Source organism: Lepisosteus platostomus, chromosome 3, assembly GCF_059453375.1.
Source record: "Lepisosteus platostomus isolate fLepPlt1 chromosome 3, fLepPlt1.hap1, whole genome shotgun sequence".
NCBI lineage: Eukaryota > Metazoa > Chordata > Actinopteri > Semionotiformes > Lepisosteidae > Lepisosteus > Lepisosteus platostomus.
Genome location: NC_142613.1, coordinates 51,365,479 through 51,387,632, shown reverse-complemented (window position 1 = coordinate 51,387,632; position 22,154 = coordinate 51,365,479). Strand labels below are relative to the sequence as shown.

At 53.1% G+C, this 22,154-nt stretch overlaps 1 protein-coding gene across 2 annotated transcripts; it reads right to left on the bottom strand.

Moving 5' to 3' along the window:
* Positions 1-1,255: 1,255 nt before the first annotated feature.
* On the bottom strand, positions 1,256-20,645 carry olfcb1 (olfactory receptor C family, b1). Of its 2 annotated transcripts, none has more exons than XM_088625990.1 (7): positions 20,306-20,645; positions 12,761-13,488; positions 11,280-11,571; positions 9,790-10,524; positions 7,229-7,441; positions 6,420-6,537; positions 1,256-4,594 (listed from the first exon to the last, which is right to left on the bottom strand). In XM_088625990.1, exons 2-7 carry the CDS (start codon positions 12,958-12,960, stop codon positions 3,576-3,578), a joined length of 2,577 nt encoding a protein of 858 aa, XP_088482116.1. In that variant the 5' UTR covers positions 12,961-13,488; positions 20,306-20,645; the 3' UTR covers positions 1,256-3,575. The 2 variants fall into 2 exon arrangements, with proteins under 2 accessions (XP_088482116.1, XP_088482117.1); XM_088625991.1 differs by lacking the exon at positions 20,306-20,645 and adding an exon at positions 12,316-12,420 and having other exon boundaries at positions 12,761-12,891.
* Positions 20,646-22,154: the final 1,509 nt, after the last annotated feature.

Genomic DNA, 22,154 nt, shown 5'->3' with positions numbered 1-22,154 from the left:
ACTTCAGTAGACTTCATGCTGCTCCAGTGAAATAGTGTTCGCCTGTAAGTCGAGTAAATCAGTGACAATACGTGGAGACGTTTGCGTCATGCTGAAAGGAAAAGAAAAGCTCCACAGCCGAAACACTGTCTCTTTTCTTGTCCTTTCAACATGGAATAAACCTTTACCTGTTCCTGTGCAGCCTGCGCATACTGAAGCAGCTACCTGCTTGAACTGCAGGAAATAATACACGTGGTCTTCATCAGCGTAGCCAGCATAAACCGTGTGGTCATCCTCCTGGAGAGTCGCTGGAGCTTTATCGTGCTGGCAGGTGTCCTGAGAAGAGGAGTCTTGGCTTTGGAGAGAAGGCAGCAGGGGTGTGCGAGGAGAGGGGAGGGTTAAGGGTAAAGCAGGCCTCTCTCTGTGGGTGGTGTTCTGGACTTACAGTGCCACCTGCTGGACACAGTGGGAATTACAGGGGAGGGACTGCCCTGTCTGTCTCTTGCATCACAACAGAGATCAGATCACTTTATTGGCCCTATACAATTTCTTGCTTTAGGGATTTGTCTTTTCGCATACCCCAGCTTGCTCTCCATGAGACACAGACAGGGAGAGAAGCTGGGGGTCAGAGCGCAGGGTCAGCCATTTATACAGCGCCCCTGGAGCAGTTGGGGTTAAGGGCCTTGCTCAGGGGCCCAGTGGAGTAGGATTCCTCTGCTGGCCATGGGATTTGAACCGACAACCTTCCAGCCACAGGCGCAGATCCTTCGCCACAGAGCCATACTGCACCGCATGGCCAGTATTGCAACATACATGCATCAATAATCACACCCAGCCGGAACATACAGTACTGTGTTTTTATAAGAAGAGTCACACAGGGAAGTTTCAGGATGTCGCAATAAAGCTGGATGTTTTTATTTATTGGATCTCACTCAACGCTATGAAGTCCTAGGACAGCTGTGTCAGGCTAATTCAGCTGGAGATTTAAAGTGAGTTGCAAAATCTGTGTTTGTTGTGGAACAGAATTAGAGATAAGAGTGGAGAGCCTCACAGTTGAATCGCATTCTTTCCACCTTTCAGTGTGGAATTTACTCCTACATGTAGTTCAAGTAACAATAGTGTTACAAACAGGGGATTAAGCAACTAAGATTACAGAACAGGATAGTCAATATTAAAGTAAAATAATCTTCACCCCCAGATCGTAAAGATGCGTCTAATTAGAGGCACTTGAGATTGAGATTGGCAAAACTCTGGCGAAGGAGTTATAAATCAGGCAAACGGGGATAAAGAAATGTTTATTAATAATGACAATAATACACACTAAACAACACAACACCACATACAACATACAAATAAGGCATCTTAGAGGTCTATGTCCTGACCATACCAGAAAAGCCCCAGAATGCTACCAGGCATTCGAAGATCTAATATAACACCTACACAGGCCAACAAGAGAGATCACCTGCCTCCTAAATCAAACAGATTAAAGGCCCAGGGCTAAATCCCTCTTCCTATAGATCCACATGCTCCAAAGTGAATCGTTCCTACTCTTCTAAAAATCACATCCACTAACCTGGAGAGAATGTCTGAACATGGCGAAATCAGTTTCCTAAAATGGGCTGTAGGCTATGACCATCAAATAGTTAGGATCTCGACTTCCTGCTCCTTGCTTTGACGGTGATAACTTCAAATACAGGCCCCCAGTGACTCTTTCCTACATCCTGATGCACTTCAATAGCTCTAACTACAGTAAGAATAATTGCTTGCAATGAACCAACATCTTTCGTGCCAGAAGATCAGAAAGTGCTTCACATTAAGGAGGGGATCCACTGTGTACCCCTCCCGGGACGCACGCTGCAGATCAGGGCGAGGAGAGGGAAACTGCTGCAGCGGTTTCAGGGGAAGAACATTCAAACTGCACCCCAGGAACTGGAGTCCCCCCCCGCTGAGCCCTGCCATATTACAATGAGCACACGTCCCCCTCCCTCCCTCCCCGGCAGTGCTCCGTGGTGCAGGGTGGGTGTTCCCCGTAAACACAGCTGGAACGTGCGGGAGGTGATATCTGACACCTGCTGCAGGGGCTGCAAGCCGGGGTGCCCCCGCCTGCCGCGAGGGGGGCAGCGTGGGATTGAGCCCGGCCCCCAGCTGAGCTCACAGGGGTTTCACACCACGCCTGACAAAGACAGGCGTGAGACTGGTCGACTGGTGAAAGCCAGCAGGTGTGGGTTACCAGGCGAACGGTACTCCCAGCTGCAACGCGATACTCTGCAGGGCTCGCTGCCCTTCTCCCAGCGCTGCGGAGCCGCCAGCGCACGAACAAGAGAAAGGCAACAAACAACCGTTTCCTAGCTGTCCGCTCATTCAGACGCTTCTTGAAAGATACCAGGGTACCCGCTACAACAACATGGCTGGACAGCTTCTTCCACACTCCCACCACTCTTTGTGTAAAGAAGTGCCTCTGTTCTCAGTTTAAATGAACTTCCTCACAGTTTCCACTTGTGTTTGCTGAGTCATGTTTCACTGTTCGTTCTGAAGAAATCCACAGGATTTACACAAAAGGTGTCTTCGAGAATTTGGAATACTTGTGTCACCTCACAGTCTTCTCTGTTCAAGACTAAAGAGACTCAGTTCCTTCAGCCTGTCAGTGTAGGACAGTGCCTTAATACTTGTATCAGTCTCCTCACAGTCTTCTCTGTTCAAGACCAAAGAGACTCAGTCCCTTCAGCCTGTCAGTGTAGGACAGTCCCTTAATACTTGTATCAGGTCTCCTCACAGTCTTCTCTGCTCAAGACTGAAGAGACTCAGTCCCTTCAGCCTGTCAGTGTAGGACAGTCCCTTAATACTTGTATCAGTCTCCTCAGAGTCTCTTCTATTCAAGACTAAAGAGACTCTGTTCCTTCAGCCTATCAGTCCCTTAGGCCTCATAATGTATCTGGTTCTCTAGATTCATTCAGAGCAGCAATATCTTTATAATAAGGTGGTGAACAAAATTGTACACAATAATGAGAGGGGGCCTGAAGACGTGTGTGCGCTGGGAACTCTGGGATTGTTCTCCGAGCAACACTGTGTTTCCTTCAGAGGCCCAACTGGGGAAGGAACGTCAAAGAGATCTGCAGGCTGAAGCGCAGCTAAAATTTCCTTCAGGTGTTTCTTAAGTCCTGTGATTCTAAACACCCCCCACTCTTTCAGTAAAGAAGTGTTTCCTGTTCGCCGTGAATTCTCCCTCAGTTTCCAGCTGTGGCCCTGTGTCCGTGTCTCTCTGCTGGGTGTGAAACAGTCCCCTGGCTTGATCCTGCCTGTATCCCTCAGAGCTCTGTGTACCTGGACCACACCTCCTCTCTCCTGGGCTGGAGAGATGTAGCTCCCCCTGCCTGTCTGAACACGACAGTCCCCCTGAGACCTGGGATCTTGTCCTCCTGCTCGGGACACTTTCTAGGGCCGGAAGATCTTTTCTGTGGGATGATGTGGTGATCAGCCCTGAACACAGTCCTCCAGCTGAGATCTGACCAGAGCAGAGCGGAGCTTCAACAGATCTCCCTGGACTGAGACCCCCCACTCCCCCTCCGCTGCTTCCCTCCGCAGGAAGCCGGGGGTGTCTAGTGGCTGTAGCGCCTCCCGTAGCGCAGCGCGGGAGGGCCGTGCCGGACCAGGCCGAAGTCCAGGCTCCGGGCGCTGCAGGCCAGGGAGCCGGACAGGGCGGAGGCGTCCAGGCTGACGATGGACTCGCGCACCTTCCTCTGGTAGGCCTCGGGGGTGTTCTGCGCCCTCTTGAAGAGCACGAAGTAGCACTTGGGCAGCAGGTGGCAGCACACGACGCCGTAGTTGGAGGCCAGGATGGCGGAGGCCTGCACGGCGGCGCGCTGCTGGCTGCGGGTGACGTAGACGGGCACGAAGCACACCCACACGAAGAGGTAGACCAGCATGCTGAAGATGATGTAGCCCGTCTCGTTGTACCAGTGGGGGATCTTGCGGCTCTTGAAGGCCAGCATGAAGCAGGCGAAGGCCAGCAGGCCGATGTAGCTCAGCATGATGCCGAAGCCCACGTTGGAGCCCTCCACGCACTGCACCAGCACGGTCATGCTCTGCTCCGCGGTCAGGTGCTCGACCCGGGGGCCGTCGAAGATCAGCCAGAAGGCGCAGATGGCGCCCTGCACCGCCGTGAGGAGGAGGAGGATGGCGCCCGGCCGGTAGAGCTTCTTCAGCCTCTGCTGGACGCCCAGGTCGAAGAGGAAGGCCAGGTAGGTGCGGAAGGCCTTGACCAGGATGCAGGAGACGCAGAGGGTGAAGCTGAGGCCGTAGAGGGGCTGGCGCACCTGGCAGGCGTAGGGGTCGGGCCTGCCGATGAAGAGGGCCACGCTGCCGAAGCTGGCGGCCAGCGCGGCCAGCATGGCGTAGCAGAGGGGCCCGCCCGCCACCTTCACGGCCGGCGTGTGGCGGTGCGCCAGGAACAGCCCCAGGATGGCCAGCAGCACCGCCAGGCCCAGCGCGCCGCAGGCCAGCATGGCGACGGCGTAGGCCTCGTCCCAGCGCAGGTACGACTCGTCCCGGGCCCGGCACGCGGCCGAGCCCGCCAGCGACCAGGTGCCGCTGGGGCACGGCGCGCAGTCGTCCACGTCTGCGGGGAGGGGAGAGAGAGAGGCGGGCAGGGCCGGTCAGGCCTGCCACAGCGCGTCCGGACAGTACCCCCGGGGCTCTGTGGCACGGCCCTGATTCCTGCCACGTAACCAGGCCCCGGCCCTTTCCAGTCCCTGCAAACGCTGACGCACGAATCACCCAGCCGCCCCGCTCGCTCATCACCGCACCTTGAACTTGAACTTGAACTTGAACTTTATTGCCATCTGTAACCGGTACTGGTACAATGGAATTCTTACTCACAGAAAGTCTCTCGATTGTAAAACAAGTGTACAAAACAAGACAAAGTGCAAACAGTGCATCAAGACACAAACAAACAATAGACAATGTGCAAGTAAACATGTAGACAGTTTGAATGTAAACAATACAGACGTGTAAACAATGACTGGAGACGTACAATAAATAAATTACAATGAGGTAGATGGTGATGGTGATGGCTAAATGTGTTCGCCAGTCTCACTGCTTGTGGATAGAAGCTATTGATGAATCTGGTGGTAAGTGTCCGTATGCTCTTATATCTCTTGCCTGAGGGCAGTGGGGTGAAGAGCTCATGCCCGGGGTGGTGACTGCCCTCTGTGATGGCCAGAATTCTACCACGGCAGCGATCCTCATGGAGCTGTTTAATCTCGGTGAGACCGCAGCCGATGATCTTCTGGGCCATATTGACCATTCTCTACAGTTTCTGGGCCATATTGACCATTCTCTGCAGTACCTTCTGCTGCCTAGGGTAGTTAAGGGCTCGCCACCATCACCACAGCGCTCAGTACTGGCTGTACCAGTGGAGCTCCCCGTTCTCGCTCTTGAAATCTTCCCGACTGTTGTTCAACTTCTGAACCTCCGGCTTCCTGACCTGCGATTCGACCCCGACTACGATTCCTGATCCTTCGACTTGGCTAAGTCCCGAGAAAGAGAGAGTCCCAGCCCTCCCTCTCTTTCTCGAACCCGACGCGTGAGATCAACCAGCTATTGCATCGGGTCCAGTAATACATACATTTCGGCAACAGTACCGTTACAATTCCTGCTGTGTTTTCTCACACTATTCTCACCTTAGTCTTAGACCTAAATACAATAAGAAAAATCCGTCATTCTACAGTTGTATTGGCACTTCTTTACACAGAGAGTGGTGGGAGTGTGGAACAAGCCACCCAGCGATACCCTGACTTCAATAACCAGCTGGCGCTGCTCTTGCAATATGTGTCGGCTCTGGCACCTTGTAAAAGTATTCACCCCTTTCGAGTGACCCAGGATCTCATCCAGCTGCTTCCTGAAGGAAGCCAAAACCTCAGCTTCCATTACATGGCTGGGCAGCTTGTTCCACTCTCCCACAAGCCTTTGTGTAAAGAATCGCCTCCTGTTCTCAGTTTTAAATGTACTTCCCTGTAACACTTTGGTGTCATTCTCTTGTAATTCAGCAGACTGGGGCATCAGTCATCAGGGGAGCACTGTGTTTGTGAAGAGCAGGTCAGTTTGGTGTGTGACACAGGAAGGAGGACAAAAGCAGAGACAGGGAGGGACAGCGAGCTCGGTGTGTTAGTGTCCTGTACAGGGGTCATTCCAGCCCACTACCTACGCAAAGCCTTAGTTCACTTTAACTAAGTTGCTTGATTGAAATATTTACAAGTTTTTTTTCTATTCAAAAGTTGAGAATTTAGTAACTTATGAAACGCCACAAACCACAGTATAACCCAGTCAAGGTTGATTTTGATCTTATATGAAAAGGTTCCAAGGGAAAGGGGCAGGTGGCAGTTCCCATGATTCCCTGTCCTTGAATGCTGGGAAAGCCCGAGCTGTCTGGCCTCCATACTCACTTGAGCTGTTGGAGTAGGTCCCTTCCACACAGGGGGTACAGTTGTAGCAGCAGAAGATGTTGGAGACCTTCTTTGCTGTTCCAGGGGGGCACGGCTGGGAGCAATGGGACACTGGGACCTGGGGGTGACAGCAGGGGACACGGTGAGGCCCCAGACACACCGTTTCAGGGCAGGGCCCAGTGCAGGCACTCTGTACACTGTCCCCACTGCTCTTCTGATGCAGTGGGCCAGTGCACTCTCACATATCGGGAGTCAGGCCAATGGGCTGGACGCAGGACGACCTACAGTGTCTTCCAAACCCTGCGGCCACTGAATAAGGCGGCACAGGGTGTCCTGCATGATCTGTCCACCCCAGTAACCCTTGAACTCTGACATGCTCAGTTCAGCTCAATGGTTCAGAAACAGAAGAAAGATGAGACACAAGAGGGATCAAGATGAAATGATCCCAGGATCTCATCCAGCTGTTTACTGAAGCCAGGCTATCGGCTGGGTAGCTTGTTCCACACTCCCACCACTCTCTGTGTAAAGAAGTGGAAGAAGTTAGCACCAAAGAGTTTTGCGAATGCTTTAGGCTGACAGTTTGGGAAGTTAAATTAAATTAAGAATTCTGTTTTTAAAAGAGATTTTGTAAAGCTCTTTTAAAAACAATTCCATGGGCTGTTCTTGGAAATCAGCGCTTGTGGCTTCGTGTGGTTCTGCCTGCTGTTGCCTGTGCCCGCAGCGCCCGGCCTGGTGCAGGTGTGTGAGAGGCACTAGGGGATGGTTTCCACAGACCCCCGAAGGGACAGGGGCTGGGGGGCCCCGCTCACCTCGCCGTTGGGGGTGCTCCACTGGATGAGGGACCTGTCGACCTCCACTTCACGCTCCGCCAAGTGGTACTTCCCAACGACCTGGAAGCGGCGCCCGGTTCCGTTCCTGGCCCAGTATATCAGGTCGTAGCCGTTGACCGAGTCGCCCGACTCGTCGAAATAGAAGCGCCGGTCGTCCAGGGTGAAGTTGACTCTCTTCAGCTCCCTCAGCAGCTGCGGGACGACAGGACCGTCAGGATGGCAAGAGCAGCCACGGGCCCCCCGTCTCAGTGCAGTCGTCAGTCAGTTCATCCAGTGGTCAGTCAGTCAATCAAGCAATCATTCAGTCAATCAGTCCATTTGATTCTAATGTAACACCTTTCAATCCAGAGCAGTCTCAAGGAGTGAATCCCAAATCCCAGATTTCTTTGCCAGTCCCTGATAAGCTACCCTTGAGCTAAAGATGCTGAACTAACTACTGTAGGTAACAAGCGCTAATGAGGTACTAACGAGGGGGGGTACAGCTTAGGCAAGGGGGTAAGATTCTCGCAACTGAACTGCAACTGAGATACCTGCTCTGTGGGCAACAGGTAGGAAGGCCTCTGAAAGAGCTAGAAGTCTTATGGGACTGTCCTTGACTGATAGGCTGAAGGAACTTAGTCTCTTTTGTCTTGAGCACAGAAGACAGTGAGGAGACCTGACACAAGTATTAAGGGACTGTCCTACACTGACAGGCTGAAGGAACGGAGTCTCTTCAGTCTTGAACAGATGAGACTGTGACTGTGAGGAGACTGATACAAGTATTAAGGCACTGTCCTACACTGACAGGCTGAAGGAACTGAGTCTCTTTAGTCCTGAACAGTGAAGAATATTAGGGGATCTGATACAAGAATTCAAAATTTCAAAGCCAACCCAGAAGATTTCTTCAGAATGAACAGAGAAACATGAACCAGACAAGTGGAAACTGTTTGAAACTAGAGGGCACCCATCTACACAAAGGGTGGTGGGAGTGTGGAACATGCAGCCATACCATTGAAGCCGTTATTTTGTCTCCCTTCCAGAAACGGCTGGTTGAGGTCCACCAATCAGGACAGGAAGCACTACTGTCACAGAGTGACAAACGTGGGGGTCCACCAGTAGCTTGAGGACCACATTGACTTTATTTTTGCATGTACTGGGCAGTGTTTTTGTCAGGGGGAGTGTGTGTTCTCTCTGCTCCCCTCGTCCACTCCAGATTTCCCTGTTTTCCTGCTGTGAACAGGGAACAGGGAATTGTACTGAACTTGAACTTTATTGCCATATGTAACCGGTACATGTACTGGTACAATGGAATTCTTACTTACAGAAAGTCTCTCTATTGTTAAAACACTGCAGGTAGGTTCCAAACGACACACTGTTTTTTTGGACATCTGTCAATTACCACACGGTTCAGAGATGACGTGTGCTGTTGCAGAACAGGTTGAACTGGAGCTGAGAGCGGGAAGAGGCTCCAGAACAAAGGACTGCATCGTTACTCCTGGCAATCTGCACACTGTCCTTCCTTCATGAGCCCTCAGTCGGTATTTCTGTCTACACCCATGACATCACCTATGGACCTATGGAGCTCTGGCCAGGAAAGGAATAAATAATCTTCAACTGGGAAAGAACAGGAGAAGGATCTGGGGTACACTGACTGCACCACTGGACACAGAAGAAGGATTTGGGGTACACTGACTGCACCACTGGACACAGGAGAAGGATTTGGGGTACACTGACTGCACCACTGGACAGAGGTAGAAGGATCTGGGGTACACTGACTGCACCACTGGACACAGGAGAAGGATTTGGGGTACACTGACTGCACCACTGGACACAGGAGAAGGATCTGGGGTACACTGACTGCACCACTGGACACAGGAGAAGGATCTGGGGTACACTGACTGCACCACTGGACAGAAGGAGAAGGATCTGGGGTACACTGACTGCACCACTGGACACAGGAGAAGGATCTGGGGTACACTGACTGCACCACTGGACACAGGAGAAGGATCTGGGGTACACTGACTGCACCACTGGACACAGGAGAGAACTTGGAGATAAGAGAGGACTCTCTAGACAGCAGTAGGGCAAGGCTCAGGTGTAGTTGTGTTGTGGAGAGACAGGGTAGTAGTACTGGGACACTGGTTTTGAGTTACCTGGGTGTGAGTGTGTGTCACCTGTGGATCTTTTGTGTCATGTTCTGTGTATTGGGCAGACAAAGACAGATATCACAATTGCTACAGTAATAAAAAGGGCAATTATATAGCATTGCAATTATATAGCATTGCAATTATATAGCATTGCTATCTTGTCTGGCCTGTGGGTGCATTGGAGATTCAGAGAGACACAAGAGGGCGGGGGGAAAGGGCCCTAGCACCCTTATAATTGGTAGGTGACAGCCCTTTACACAAAGGGTGGTGGGAGTGTGGAACAAACTGCATAGCCTTGTTGTTGATGCTGTTACCGTGGCTCCTTTCAAGACACAGCTCCCTGAGCCCCTCAGATCCGTTACCCAGAAACTACCGAACAGGCCAGACTGATGGGGCGTGCGACGGCCCACCCACCTCCCAGGGGCGGAAGTCCCTCGGCCCGGGGCAGGCGGTGGCGTTGCAGCGCAGCAGGCCCCTCAGGGCGTGCGCCACGGCCCACACGGCCAGCTGCGTGCTGTAGGCCGGGCCCGAGCCCACCTCCCCCAGCAGGGCGTCGTCGTCCGGCCCCCGCCGCCGGAGGTACTCCTCGAGGAAGCGGTTCTCCTCCCCGGGGCGCGGCTGCAGCCGCCGCAGGAACTCCTCGAACCCGGGGATGCGGCCCGTGACGAAGGAGAAGCCGAAGATGTCGCCCAGCTGGTTGATGCCCGCCAGCTGGGTCAGGGGCTGGTAGACGGCCCAGGAGTCGCTGGCGATCCAGGTCCGGTTGACGCCGAAGGGGACGAGCTCCCGGAAGAGCTGCTCCACCAGCTCCGGCTTCAGGATCAGCAGGACCACCTGGGCCTCCGAGTGGCGGATGCGGCCGGCCGCCTCCCTCACCCGCCGCCAGCCGTCCTCGTGGCCCAGGTAGTGGGGCAGCACCTCGTGGAAGGCCACGCAGACCCGCTGCTCCGCCGCGTTGGCCAGGAAGCTCTGCAGCGCCGCCCGGCCGTACTCGTCGTCGCCGGAGACCACGCCCACCCAGTCCCAGCCGTGGTGCGCCACCAGGCGGGCCAGGGCGCGCGTCTGGTGCACGTCGCTGGGGATGGTGCGCAGGAAGGCGGGGAAGCTCAGCTTGTCGCTCAGGATCTCCGCCGAGGACGTGGAGCTGACCTGCCGGGAGAGAGAGAGAGAGAGAGAGCGCGTCAGCCCTGGCAAAGCCACGGCACGACCCTGCCCCTGCCCCCCTGCCCCCCTGCCCCGCTGTGCCCTTAAACCAAGCAGGGTCTGTCTTGACAGAAGCCAGGGCCCCGGTTTCAGCAGTGTGCCTGGGCCTGTTGCATGCCCCCACCACTCTTAATGTAAGGAAGGGTCTGTGTCGTCATTTCCCTCTTGTGTACTCCCTCCTGGGGGTCTTGTATGACTGTAGTTCCTCTGGACTGTCACTGCCTTTCAGGACTTCAATTAGTTCTGAGAAATCTGCCACAGGCTCCTGTCCGAGACTTCTCCTTCGGCCCGTCTGTGTGAGACTCTCCTTCACACACGAGATTCAACCCTTTTGATGAACTGGTGTGAGGCTGTGACTCCAGGTTGTCACCCGAGACACAGCACACAGTCCGGCCAGGGGGGTTCTCGAAGAAACCGGGGGGCTGGGCTCCGTGTTAGGAGAGCTCATGAGGCGTCCCCGGGTTCGAGAGGCTAGGCTCCATGGCCCTGAGCAGGAGGAACGCTGCTCCTCTCCCCTCCTTGCGTCAGACGGAAGAGGCCTGCACTGTGCTCCTGACCGAGGGGGGATCGGGTTACTCCTGCCGGAAGCGGTTCAGTGTCTCCGTCTGCTTTCTGCCCGGGACCGCAGGCCCGGTCCGGACTCGGCTCAGCCGGGTGGGCAGGAGAAGGGAGTGGGAAGCCCCTGCCCGGGCCTGACTCACCTGCGGCACCAGGTAGAGGCCGAGCAGCCGGGCCACGGCGATGGACTCCTCGGAGAAGCGCGAGCCGATGATGGCCCTGACGCGCGGCCGGAACTGGGCGTAGTCGCAGCCGCGCGGCCCTGTGCCGTTGACCGACAGCAGGAGCTGGGTGGCCTGGATGGCCTTGGCGGCGTGCCCGCAGGTGTCGCACGCGATGTACCCCAGCCGCACGCCCGGGAGGAAGCCGGCGGCGTTGACCGCCTCGATGCTGTGGATCACCACCAGCGACCGCACGAACGTCGTGGAGTCGAACCTGGAGCGAGAGGGGCGGCGCTAAGGAGGGTGGGGGGACGCTGGCGCCCAGACAGACGCACAGGACAGACGCCCGTCACCCCGACTGCATCGAGCAGACGGACTGAAAGACCCTCTTGCCCCAGGTCAGTCTACCCCGCTTGGCAGTCAGGAGTTAATTAAACCCACGCTCCCACAACTCTTTGTGTAAAGAAGTGTCTCCTGTCCTGATTACAGGATGTCATGTAGCTGATTCAGGGAATCGGCTTCAACAAGATGGCTGGGCAGCTTGTTCCATCCTCCCACAACTCTTTGTGTAAAGAAGTGCCTCCTGTTGTTGATTTTATATTCAATTAAAAATCCATCTGTGTCCTGTGCTTTCTGTTTCACTGTTCCTTCTGAAGAAGTGCAGAAATGTACCTGGTTTGTCTTCTCTGGGCTGATTCCAGAGCAACAGAAATCTTTTCTATATTGTGGTGGCCAAAAAGAAATGACCGTAACCATGCATGTATTAGTTTTAACATGACATCCATTGATTTAAATTCTCTGCTGAATTTTCTAGCATTTGTTTTACCTTTATAATTGCTTCCCCTCATTGTCTAGAAAATGTAAACAATGTGTCAGCATAAACACTGCAGTCGTGTTCATGTGAAACCTCTTCTAGCTCAGTTTCCCATTTCACAGCTACACGTTATCGTTGTGCTACCTGCTTAAAACACTCTGCACCACACTGATCTACATCTTATCTGCATTGAATATCACCTACCAGTGCTGCATTTGGTCTGATTGGAAAGAGCACGGTCGATGTCCACTACAGCTTTTTCCCACAGCCAGCATATAATGGCTCAGGCCTCACCACCACTGCTCCATCCTGCTCCATTAGGAAACACAAGAGCATTTAAAACCAAGAGACACTTCTTTACACAAAGGGTTGCTGGAGTATGGAACAGGCTGCCCAAGCCTGTCATTGAAGACAATAGCCTGGTGTCTTTCCAGAAACAGGTGGACGAGACCCTCTAATCAGGAGAAAGCACAACTTTACACCAAGAGTCGTGGGAGTGTGGAACAAGCTATGCCAATACCCTGGTCTCTTTCGGGAAATGACTGGAAATTAACTGCAAACAACCAGACAAGCTGAATGGCTTCCTCTCATTTGTAAGCGCTCATTTCTTTTAGATCCGTTCAGTACAGAGCAGTTCCTGCCTACTCACTCAGTGCAGTTGAAGCTAGTTGGCTCTGTGCGGCTCTGCAGGTTGTCCACCTTGGCGTGGAAGGGAAGGAGCATGCCCAGCAGTATGTCCCCATCAGCGTGAGCCCCACAGCTCTCCAGAGAGTAGTCACAGCCCAGCCCCGGGCTGGCCAGCAGGGACACCAGCAGCACTGCCCAGCACAGGCCAGAGGGCATGGCCATCGCTCACAGCACAGGGACAGAGTGAGACGCGCAGCGGGCGCCTCGCTCCTTTATAGCAGCGCTGTGCCAGCCCGGAGGGGCGTGTCGTCTCAGGAGGAGTGCACCACCGGCACGCGAGGACCCGCTCTTCCTCATTCCTCGGAAAGGTGGCGCTGTTGTGGGTCTCGGGAAGAGATAGCAGCTTCTCAGATTCCTCTGGCTCTGGGCGGGAGAAGATCCCGGCATAGTGTTTCTGTGTGGGAAGAGAAACTGGCCGAGCAGGAAGTGCAGAGCGCCCTGTCAAGCCCGTCAGCCTGTGAATGGAGGTAATTGAGCCGAGCTGCGTGAGGGGAAGGTGTCTCTCTGGGGCTGTGGGAAAGCTGTCTGCACGCTGGGCCTCAGGGCCTGACAGACGGGTGAAACTCCAGAACCTCACAGGAGATCTCAGGCCTTTTCTCCTTGGTGCCCTGAAGCTGGGCAGGGTGGGGCTCCTGACGTGACAGCACTGAGGCCCCCAGTCCCCACAGGAGTCCAGAGCAAGGGGCATGTCTGTGACAAAAAGAAGGAACAGCCAGCGGTATTACACTGACGGACTGAAGGAACTGAGTCTCTTTAGTCTTGAACAGAGAAGACTGTGAGGAGGCTGATACAAGTATTGAAAATAGTACAGGGATTCCCTGTATCTCTAACTCTCATAATGGTTCTGGAACCCCCACATCTGCTGGTCTCCATCACAGTTGAGCTCTTGACTTACTTAAGTACATGAATCCTTCACTGAACCAACAGGTCATCTGTTTGGCACTTTTCTTTTTTTTGTACTCAAAATGTGGAGATTTCAAGAGATACAATAGATAAAGGAACTTCCTGCGTGTAAACAATGAAATCACATGACATTTTCAAGAAAAGAATTCAGACTAAACCTGTCGTCAGGTCTATTGAGGGTTTCGTTCTTCAACTGGAACTGGGTCAGGAGCAAGCACCAGCAGGTGTGAGGTCCCCAGCACCAGAACTGGGAATCCCTGTACTAGTTTCTTGCTCCCAGTAGAGCTCAGAGTCCATTTAAGACTACCGTCACTAAGGATCTGAATGGCTCCACTCCGTTTATGTAATCAGTTTTTCCTCGTCAGGCTTGAGGATGTTTTCTGACATGGAAGTTGTTACATAAGATAAAGACTATATTTAGCCACAATTAGCTAGTTCACAATTAGTTTCACAATAAGCAATTGTGAAACGACTGAGCTGAACTTGGACTGAAATGACAGAGCTGTGCTGATGTTTGGAGTGCCTGCTTCTAGTGATAAGGTTCCCCCATGGCTACTCTGGCTGCAGTTTTAGAACCCGCTCCTCCAGTCCAGTCCCACGCCCTCTCACTCCCACCAGCCCCCGTGGCCCCTGCAGCTGCTCTCCACACACCGTGTCCTCACTCACGTCTCTCCAGGGGGAAGATCCCCTCTCGCTCACCCCAGCCCACGTGCTCTCCGGCAGATGTTTGGACACACAGATCATTCTCACGCAGGTTGTTCTCATGCAGGCTGTACTCAAGCAGAGTCTCATGAAGATTGCACCAGTGCAGGTTGTTCTCATACAGATTGCACCCATGCAGGTTGTTCTCATACAGATTGCGCCCGTGCAGGTTGTTCTCCTACAGATTGCACCCATGCAGGTTGTTCTCCTACAGATTGCACCCGTGCAGGTTGTTCTCATACAGATTGCACCCGTGCAGGTTGTTCTCCTACAGATTGCACCAGTGCAGGTTGTTCTCATGCAGATTGCACCCGTGCAGGTTGTTCTCCTACAGATTGCACCCGTGCAGGTTGTTCTCATACAGATTGCACCCGTGCAGGTTGTTCTCATACAGATTGCACCTGTGCAGGTTGTTCTCATACAGATTGCACCAGTGCAGGTTGTTCTCATACAGATTGCACCCGTGCAGGTCGTTCTCATACAGATTGCACCCATGCAGGTTGTTCTCATACAGATTGCACCCGTGAAGGTTGTTCTCCTACAGATTGCACCAGTGCAGGTTGTTCTCATACAGATTGCACCCGTGCAGGTTGTTCTCATACAGATTGCACCCGTGCAGGTTGTTCTCCTACAGATTGCACCCGTGCAGGTTGTTCTCCTACACATTGCACCCGTGCAGGTTGTTCTCCTACAGATTGCACCCGTGCAGGTTGCTCTCCTACAGATTGCACCAGTGCAGGTTGTTCTCATACAGATTGCACCCGTGCAGGTTGCTCTCCTACAGATTGCACCCGTGCAGGTGGTTCTCATACAGATTGCACCCGTGCAGGTTGTTCTCATGCAGATTGCACCCGTGCAGGTTGTTTTCCTACAGATTGCACCAGTGCAGGTTGTTCTCATGCAGATTGCACCCGTGCAGGTTGTTCTCATACAGATTGCACCAGTGCAGGTTGTTCTCCTACAGATTGCACCCGTGCAGGTTGTTCTCATACAGATTGCACCCATGCAGGTTGTTCTCCTACAGACTGCACCCGTGCAGGTTGTTCTCCTACAGATTGCACCCGTGCAGGTTGTTTTCCTACAGATTGCACCCGTGCAGGTTGTTTTCCTACAGATTGCACCCGTGCAGGTTGTTCTCATGCAGATTGCACCCGTGCAGGTTGTTCTCATACAGATTGCACCAGTGCAGGTTGTTCTCCTACAGATTGCACCCGTGCAGGTTGTTCTCCTACAGATTGCACCCGTGCAGGTTGTTCTCATACAGATTGCACCCGTGCAGGTTGTTCTCATACAGATTGCACCAGTGCAGGTTGTTCTCATACAGATTGCCCCCGTGCAGGTCGTTCTCATACAGATTGCACCCGTGCAGGTTGTTCTCATACAGATTGCCCCCGTGCAGGTTGTTCTCATACAGATTGCACCAGTGGAGGTTGTTCTCCTACAGATTGCACCCGTGCAGGTTGTTCTCATACAGATTGCACCCGTGCAGGTTGTTCTCATACAGATTGCACCAGTGCAGGTTGTTCTCTTACAGATTGCACCCGTGCAGGTTGTTTTCCTACAGATTGCATCCATGCAGGTTGTTCTCATACAGATTGCACCCGTGCAGGTTGTTCTCCTACAGATTGCACCAGTGCAGGTTGTTCTCCTACAGATTGCACCCGTGCAGGTTGTTCTCATGCAGATTGCACCCGTGCAGGTTGTTCTCATACAGATTGCACCAGTGCAGGTTGTTCTCCTACAGATTGCACCCGTGCAGGTCATTCTCATACAGATTGCACCCGTGCAGGTTGTTCTCCTACAGATTGCACCCGTGCAGGTCGTTCTCATACAGATTGCACCCGTGCAGGTTGTTCTCATACAGATTGCACCCGTGCAGGTTGTTCTCATACAGATTGCACCCGTGCAGGTCGTTCTCATACAGATTGCCCCCGTGCAGGTTGTTCTCATACAGATTGCACCCGTGCAGGTTGTTCTCATGCAGATTGCACCCGTGCAGGTTGTTTTCCTACAGATTGCACCAGTGCAGGTTGTTCTCATGCAGATTGCACCCGTGCAGGTTGTTCTCATACAGATTGCACCAGTGCAGGTTGTTCTCCTACAGATTGCACCCGTGCAGGTTGTTCTCATACAGATTGCACCCATGCAGGTTGTTCTCCTACAGACTGCACCCGTGCAGGTTGTTCTCCTACAGATTGCACCCGTGCAGGTTGTTTTCCTACAGATTGCACCCGTGCAGGTTGTTTTCCTACAGATTGCACCCGTGCAGGTTGTTCTCATACAGATTGCACCAGTGCAGGTTGTTCTCCTACAGATTGCACCCGTGCAGGTTGTTCTCCTACAGATTGCACCCGTGCAGGTTGTTCTCATACAGATTGCACCCGTGCAGGTTGTTCTCATACAGATTGCACCAGTGCAGGTTGTTCTCATACAGATTGCCCCCGTGCAGGTCGTTCTCATACAGATTGCACCCGTGCAGGTTGTTCTCATACAGATTGCCCCCGTGCAGGTTGTTCTCATACAGATTGCACCAGTGCAGGTTGTTCTCCTACAGATTGCACCCGTGCAGGTTGTTCTCATACAGATTGCACCCGTGCAGGTTGTTCTCATACAGATTGCACCAGTGCAGGTTGTTCTCTTACAGATTGCACCCGTGCAGGTTGTTTTCCTACAGATTGCATCCATGCAGGTTGTTCTCATACAGATTGCACCCGTGAAGGTTGTTCTCCTACAGATTGCACCAGTGCAGGTTGTTCTCATACAGATTGCACCCGTGCAGGTTGTTCTCATACAGATTGCACCCGTGCAGGTTGTTCTCCTACAGATTGCACCCGTGCAGGTTGTTCTCCTACACATTGCACCCGTGCAGGTTGTTCTCCTACAGATTGCACCCGTGCAGGTTGCTCTCCTACAGATTGCACCAGTGCAGGTTGTTCTCATACAGATTGCACCCGTGCAGGTTGCTCTCCTACAGATTGCACCCGTGCAGGTGGTTCTCATACAGATTGCACCCGTGCAGGTTGTTCTCATGCAGATTGCACCCGTGCAGGTTGTTTTCCTACAGATTGCACCAGTGCAGGTTGTTCTCATGCAGATTGCACCCGTGCAGGTTGTTCTCATACAGATTGCACCAGTGCAGGTTGTTCTCCTACAGATTGCACCCGTGCAGGTTGTTCTCATACAGATTGCACCCATGCAGGTTGTTCTCCTACAGACTGCACCCGTGCAGGTTGTTCTCCTACAGATTGCACCCGTGCAGGTTGTTTTCCTACAGATTGCACCCGTGCAGGTTGTTTTCCTACAGATTGCACCCGTGCAGGTTGTTCTCATGCAGATTGCACCCGTGCAGGTTGTTCTCATACAGATTGCACCAGTGCAGGTTGTTCTCCTACAGATTGCACCCGTGCAGGTTGTTCTCCTACAGATTGCACCCGTGCAGGTTGTTCTCATACAGATTGCACCCGTGCAGGTTGTTCTCATACAGATTGCACCAGTGCAGGTTGTTCTCATACAGATTGCCCCCGTGCAGGTCGTTCTCATACAGATTGCACCCGTGCAGGTTGTTCTCATACAGATTGCCCCCGTGCAGGTTGTTCTCATACAGATTGCACCAGTGGAGGTTGTTCTCCTACAGATTGCACCCGTGCAGGTTGTTCTCATACAGATTGCACCCGTGCAGGTTGTTCTCATACAGATTGCACCAGTGCAGGTTGTTCTCTTACAGATTGCACCCGTGCAGGTTGTTTTCCTACAGATTGCATCCATGCAGGTTGTTCTCATACAGATTGCACCCGTGCAGGTTGTTCTCCTACAGATTGCACCAGTGCAGGTTGTTCTCCTACAGATTGCACCCGTGCAGGTTGTTCTCATGCAGATTGCACCCGTGCAGGTTGTTCTCATACAGATTGCACCAGTGCAGGTTGTTCTCCTACAGATTGCACCCGTGCAGGTCATTCTCATACAGATTGCACCCGTGCAGGTTGTTCTCCTACAGATTGCACCCGTGCAGGTCGTTCTCATACAGATTGCACCCGTGCAGGTTGTTCTCATACAGATTGCACCCGTGCAGGTTGTTCTCATACAGATTGCACCCGTGCAGGTCGTTCTCATACAGATTGCCCCCGTGCAGGTTGTTCTCATACAGATTGCACCCGTGCAGGTTGTTCTCATGCAGATTGCACCCGTGCAGGTTGTTTTCCTACAGATTGCACCAGTGCAGGTTGTTCTCATGCAGATTGCACCCGTGCAGGTTGTTCTCATACAGATTGCACCAGTGCAGGTTGTTCTCCTACAGATTGCACCCGTGCAGGTTGTTCTCATACAGATTGCACCCATGCAGGTTGTTCTCCTACAGACTGCACCCGTGCAGGTTGTTCTCCTACAGATTGCACCCGTGCAGGTTGTTTTCCTACAGATTGCACCCGTGCAGGTTGTTTTCCTACAGATTGCACCCATGCAGGTTGTTCTCATACAGATTGCACCAGTGCAGGTTGTTCTCCTACAGATTGCACCCGTGCAGGTTGTTCTCCTACAGATTGCACCCGTGCAGGTTGTTCTCATACAGATTGCACCCGTGCAGGTTGTTCTCATACAGATTGCACCAGTGCAGGTTGTTCTCATACAGATTGCCCCCGTGCAGGTCGTTCTCATACAGATTGCACCCGTGCAGGTTGTTCTCATACAGATTGCCCCCGTGCAGGTTGTTCTCATACAGATTGCACCAGTGCAGGTTGTTCTCCTACAGATTGCACCCGTGCAGGTTGTTCTCATACAGATTGCACCCGTGCAGGTTGTTCTCATACAGATTGCACCAGTGCAGGTTGTTCTCTTACAGATTGCACCCGTGCAGGTTGTTTTCCTACAGATTGCATCCATGCAGGTTGTTCTCATACAGATTGCACCCGTGCAGGTTGTTCTCCTACAGATTGCACCAGTGCAGGTTGTTCTCCTACAGATTGCACCCGTGCAGGTTGTTCTCATGCAGATTGCACCCGTGCAGGTTGTTCTCATACAGATTGCACCAGTGCAGGTTGTTCTCCTACAGATTGCACCCGTGCAGGTCATTCTCATACAGATTGCACCCGTGCAGGTTGTTCTCCTACAGATTGCACCCGTGCAGGTCGTTCTCATACAGATTGCACCCGTGCAGGTTGTTCTCATACAGATTGCACCCGTGCAGGTTGTTCTCATACAGATTGCACCCGTGCAGGTCGTTCTCATACAGATTGCCCCCGTGCAGGTTGTTCTCATACAGATTGCACCCGTGCAGGTTGTTCTCATACAGATTGCACCAGTGCAGGTTGTTCTCCTACAGATTGCACCCGTGCAGGTTGTTCTCATACAGATTGCACCAGTGCAGGTTGTTCTCATACAGATTGCACCAGTGCAGGTTGTTCTCATACAGATTGCACCCGTGCAGGTTGTTCTCCTACAGATTGCACCCGTGCAGGTTGTTCCCATGAGCCCAGCAAGCTGCAGTCTGCTGCTGCCCTGGTTGTTTCTTCCCGGAGTCTCTGAGCTGGAGCCTCTGCTGATGGGATATTGCTGTGGTCACAGATCAGGAGGCTGTGGGAGTGGTTCACCCTGACACCGTGTGGGAGCCCTGGCCCTTCAGGAGGGGCAATGACTGAGGCCCCAGCCCAGGTTCCACTCAGGTCAGCAGTTTCACCACCAGGAGAGAACTGCCCCAGGTTCTCTTCATATACCCCTGTCCTGCCCCCCTGAAAGCTACAGGGTTTTCCACTCTCTGCACTCCTTCCACCTTTTCCTATAGAGACAGCCTGACAGCCATTTTGCCTCTACACCCTCACAACCCCACACACAGTCCCACTCCCCTACAGCACCGTAAAGTGAAAACCCGAAAGTACAGGCACCATGAAGGTGATACACATGCACAACTCACCGGTGTGTATGCTAATATACGTCTGTTTTCCTCCTGGTCCTTGATGAGTTGGTGGATGGAGGCGTTCCTTGGTTAGTCAGGAATCATGTGTGTTGCGTTCGATTTATTTTTGCAGGGGCTGTTTATTCTCAGACCTTTCAGAGCTCCGTTTTTAATGATGTGGACGTGTGTTCGGAGTCCCCCCCGACCTGAGACAGCTGGCGTGACATCACCTCCTGCGGACTGCCATGCTGTAAGGATTCCGCCCTGGAGCACCAACAGCACCCGGCAACGGACAGCAGGGCCGGACCCAGGGGAGAATATCGTCTCAGGGCTCATCTTCCAAGCCTTTGAAGTGAAGCCAAAAGCGTGGCAGTGACACGGTAATTCACACTGACTCTCGCCAAGAGAACAAAACCGGACGGTCATGTTCCTCCGGAGCCGCCCAGATCGTGCGGATGCCGCTGACGGAGGTGGAAATTCCCAGGAAGTGTGGAAATAGAACTGAAGGGGCAGGAGAGGGGCAGGAGAGGGGCAGGAGGGAACCGCAGGAGTGCCAGCTCCTGTGTCCCCTGGCCCACCGCTGCTGCAGACTTGGCTCCAGACCTGCCATTTTAAAACGAGCGGTCTTGATCCAGCACCTCTAGGCGGGAGTGTAGCTGATAGCAGAGACACAGCGACGAGTGGCAGCCCTGCGGAAGGCTGGCGTCTCAACCACGGGCCCAGCAGAGCTGTGGGAACACTGTCAGGAGGAGTGGGGCTGCTCATTTTAATTAGGCAGGGCCCAGTGCTTTTCTTATCCACGTCTGCCATTGTTAACTTCGAGCTTTGGAGGAGGCTGGGGATTGAAGGCCCTGGTCTTGTTTGTCATCACACCGGTAGCGCGTGCAGGGTTCCAGGTACTGGAGTTATCTGTCTGGGGGGTGGGAGGTACAGTAGTGTCAGTGAGTGACCAGACACTTGCCTTCCGACCATGCTGAGGCTCATCATCCTTCGGCTCTGTCAGATGAAGTCCATCAGTAATTAAGGGAGTTAAATGCAAACATCTTCACACAACCTGGGAGCTGTTTCTGGCTCACTGGGACAGGGGGGTCACAGCGATGTGCCAGGAAGAGTGGAAGAAGTTCTCGCTATATTTGGAAAGCTAGTGTCTCCGATTCCATTCCGTAAGATCCCTATGCTATCCCTATGCTCCGCTACTCTCCGCACTCCTGGATGAAGGGGATCGCGTGCAGGAACCGGACCAGCTGCCCCTCGCAGACGCGCGGACAGGAGGGGGGCAGCGAGAGGGGGTGGGGACTGCGCGAGGAGGCGTGGCACACGGGAAGAGAGAAGGACAAAGGGAAAGACAGGAAGGAACAGACAGACAGTGGGACAGTCCTGACTCCCGCGTACTGCCTATTTCCCTCTGCAGACAGTAAAATCCAGAAGAGACTGGAGAAGGACAATAGGGAAAACACGGAGAGGAATGAATAGGAGGGTGCCGAGGGTGATTTGGGTGCGAGGGGGAGCACAGGCAAACATGTCCAGTGGGAGTCCAAAAGGGAACAACGGGGCGCAGTCCAAAGTCCAGGGAGCCAGGAGATCAATCCAAGACAAACAGTTAAAAACAGGAACTGGGTCGGGGCGGGAACAGGAACAGGGAAGTTTAAAACACGATGACGAGGCCAGGAGCTCCCAGTCCTGGACCCAGACGGTCAGGAAGCCAGGGAATAAGACCTGCCCTCGGGCTACCCACGAGCCTGGGGAGTAGGCAAGACTTGTGGCGTCCATCTTCCAGCCTGAGCCCAGCGCTTAGGAGCCACATAACTATCATAGTGACGGGTTCAACAGGAGACAGGTGCTGATAATAATGAAACTTTTAATAATA

What these genes read in the sequence shown, in the direction of transcription:
- olfcb1 (XM_088625990.1), bottom strand. Translation starts at nt 12,960, where the DNA reads ATGGCCATGCCCTCTGGCCTGTGCTGGGCAGTGCTGCTGGTGTCCCTG. An exon ending in ACTAGCTTCAACTGCACTGA is followed by an intron (nt 11,572 to 12,760) that starts GTGAGTAGGCAG and finishes CTCTCGCTCCAG; the next exon opens with GTTCGACTCCACGACGTTCG. An exon ending in GACCTACTCCAACAGCTCAA is followed by an intron (nt 4,595 to 6,419) that starts GTGAGTATGGAG and finishes CCCTCCCCGCAG; the next exon opens with ACGTGGACGACTGCGCGCCG.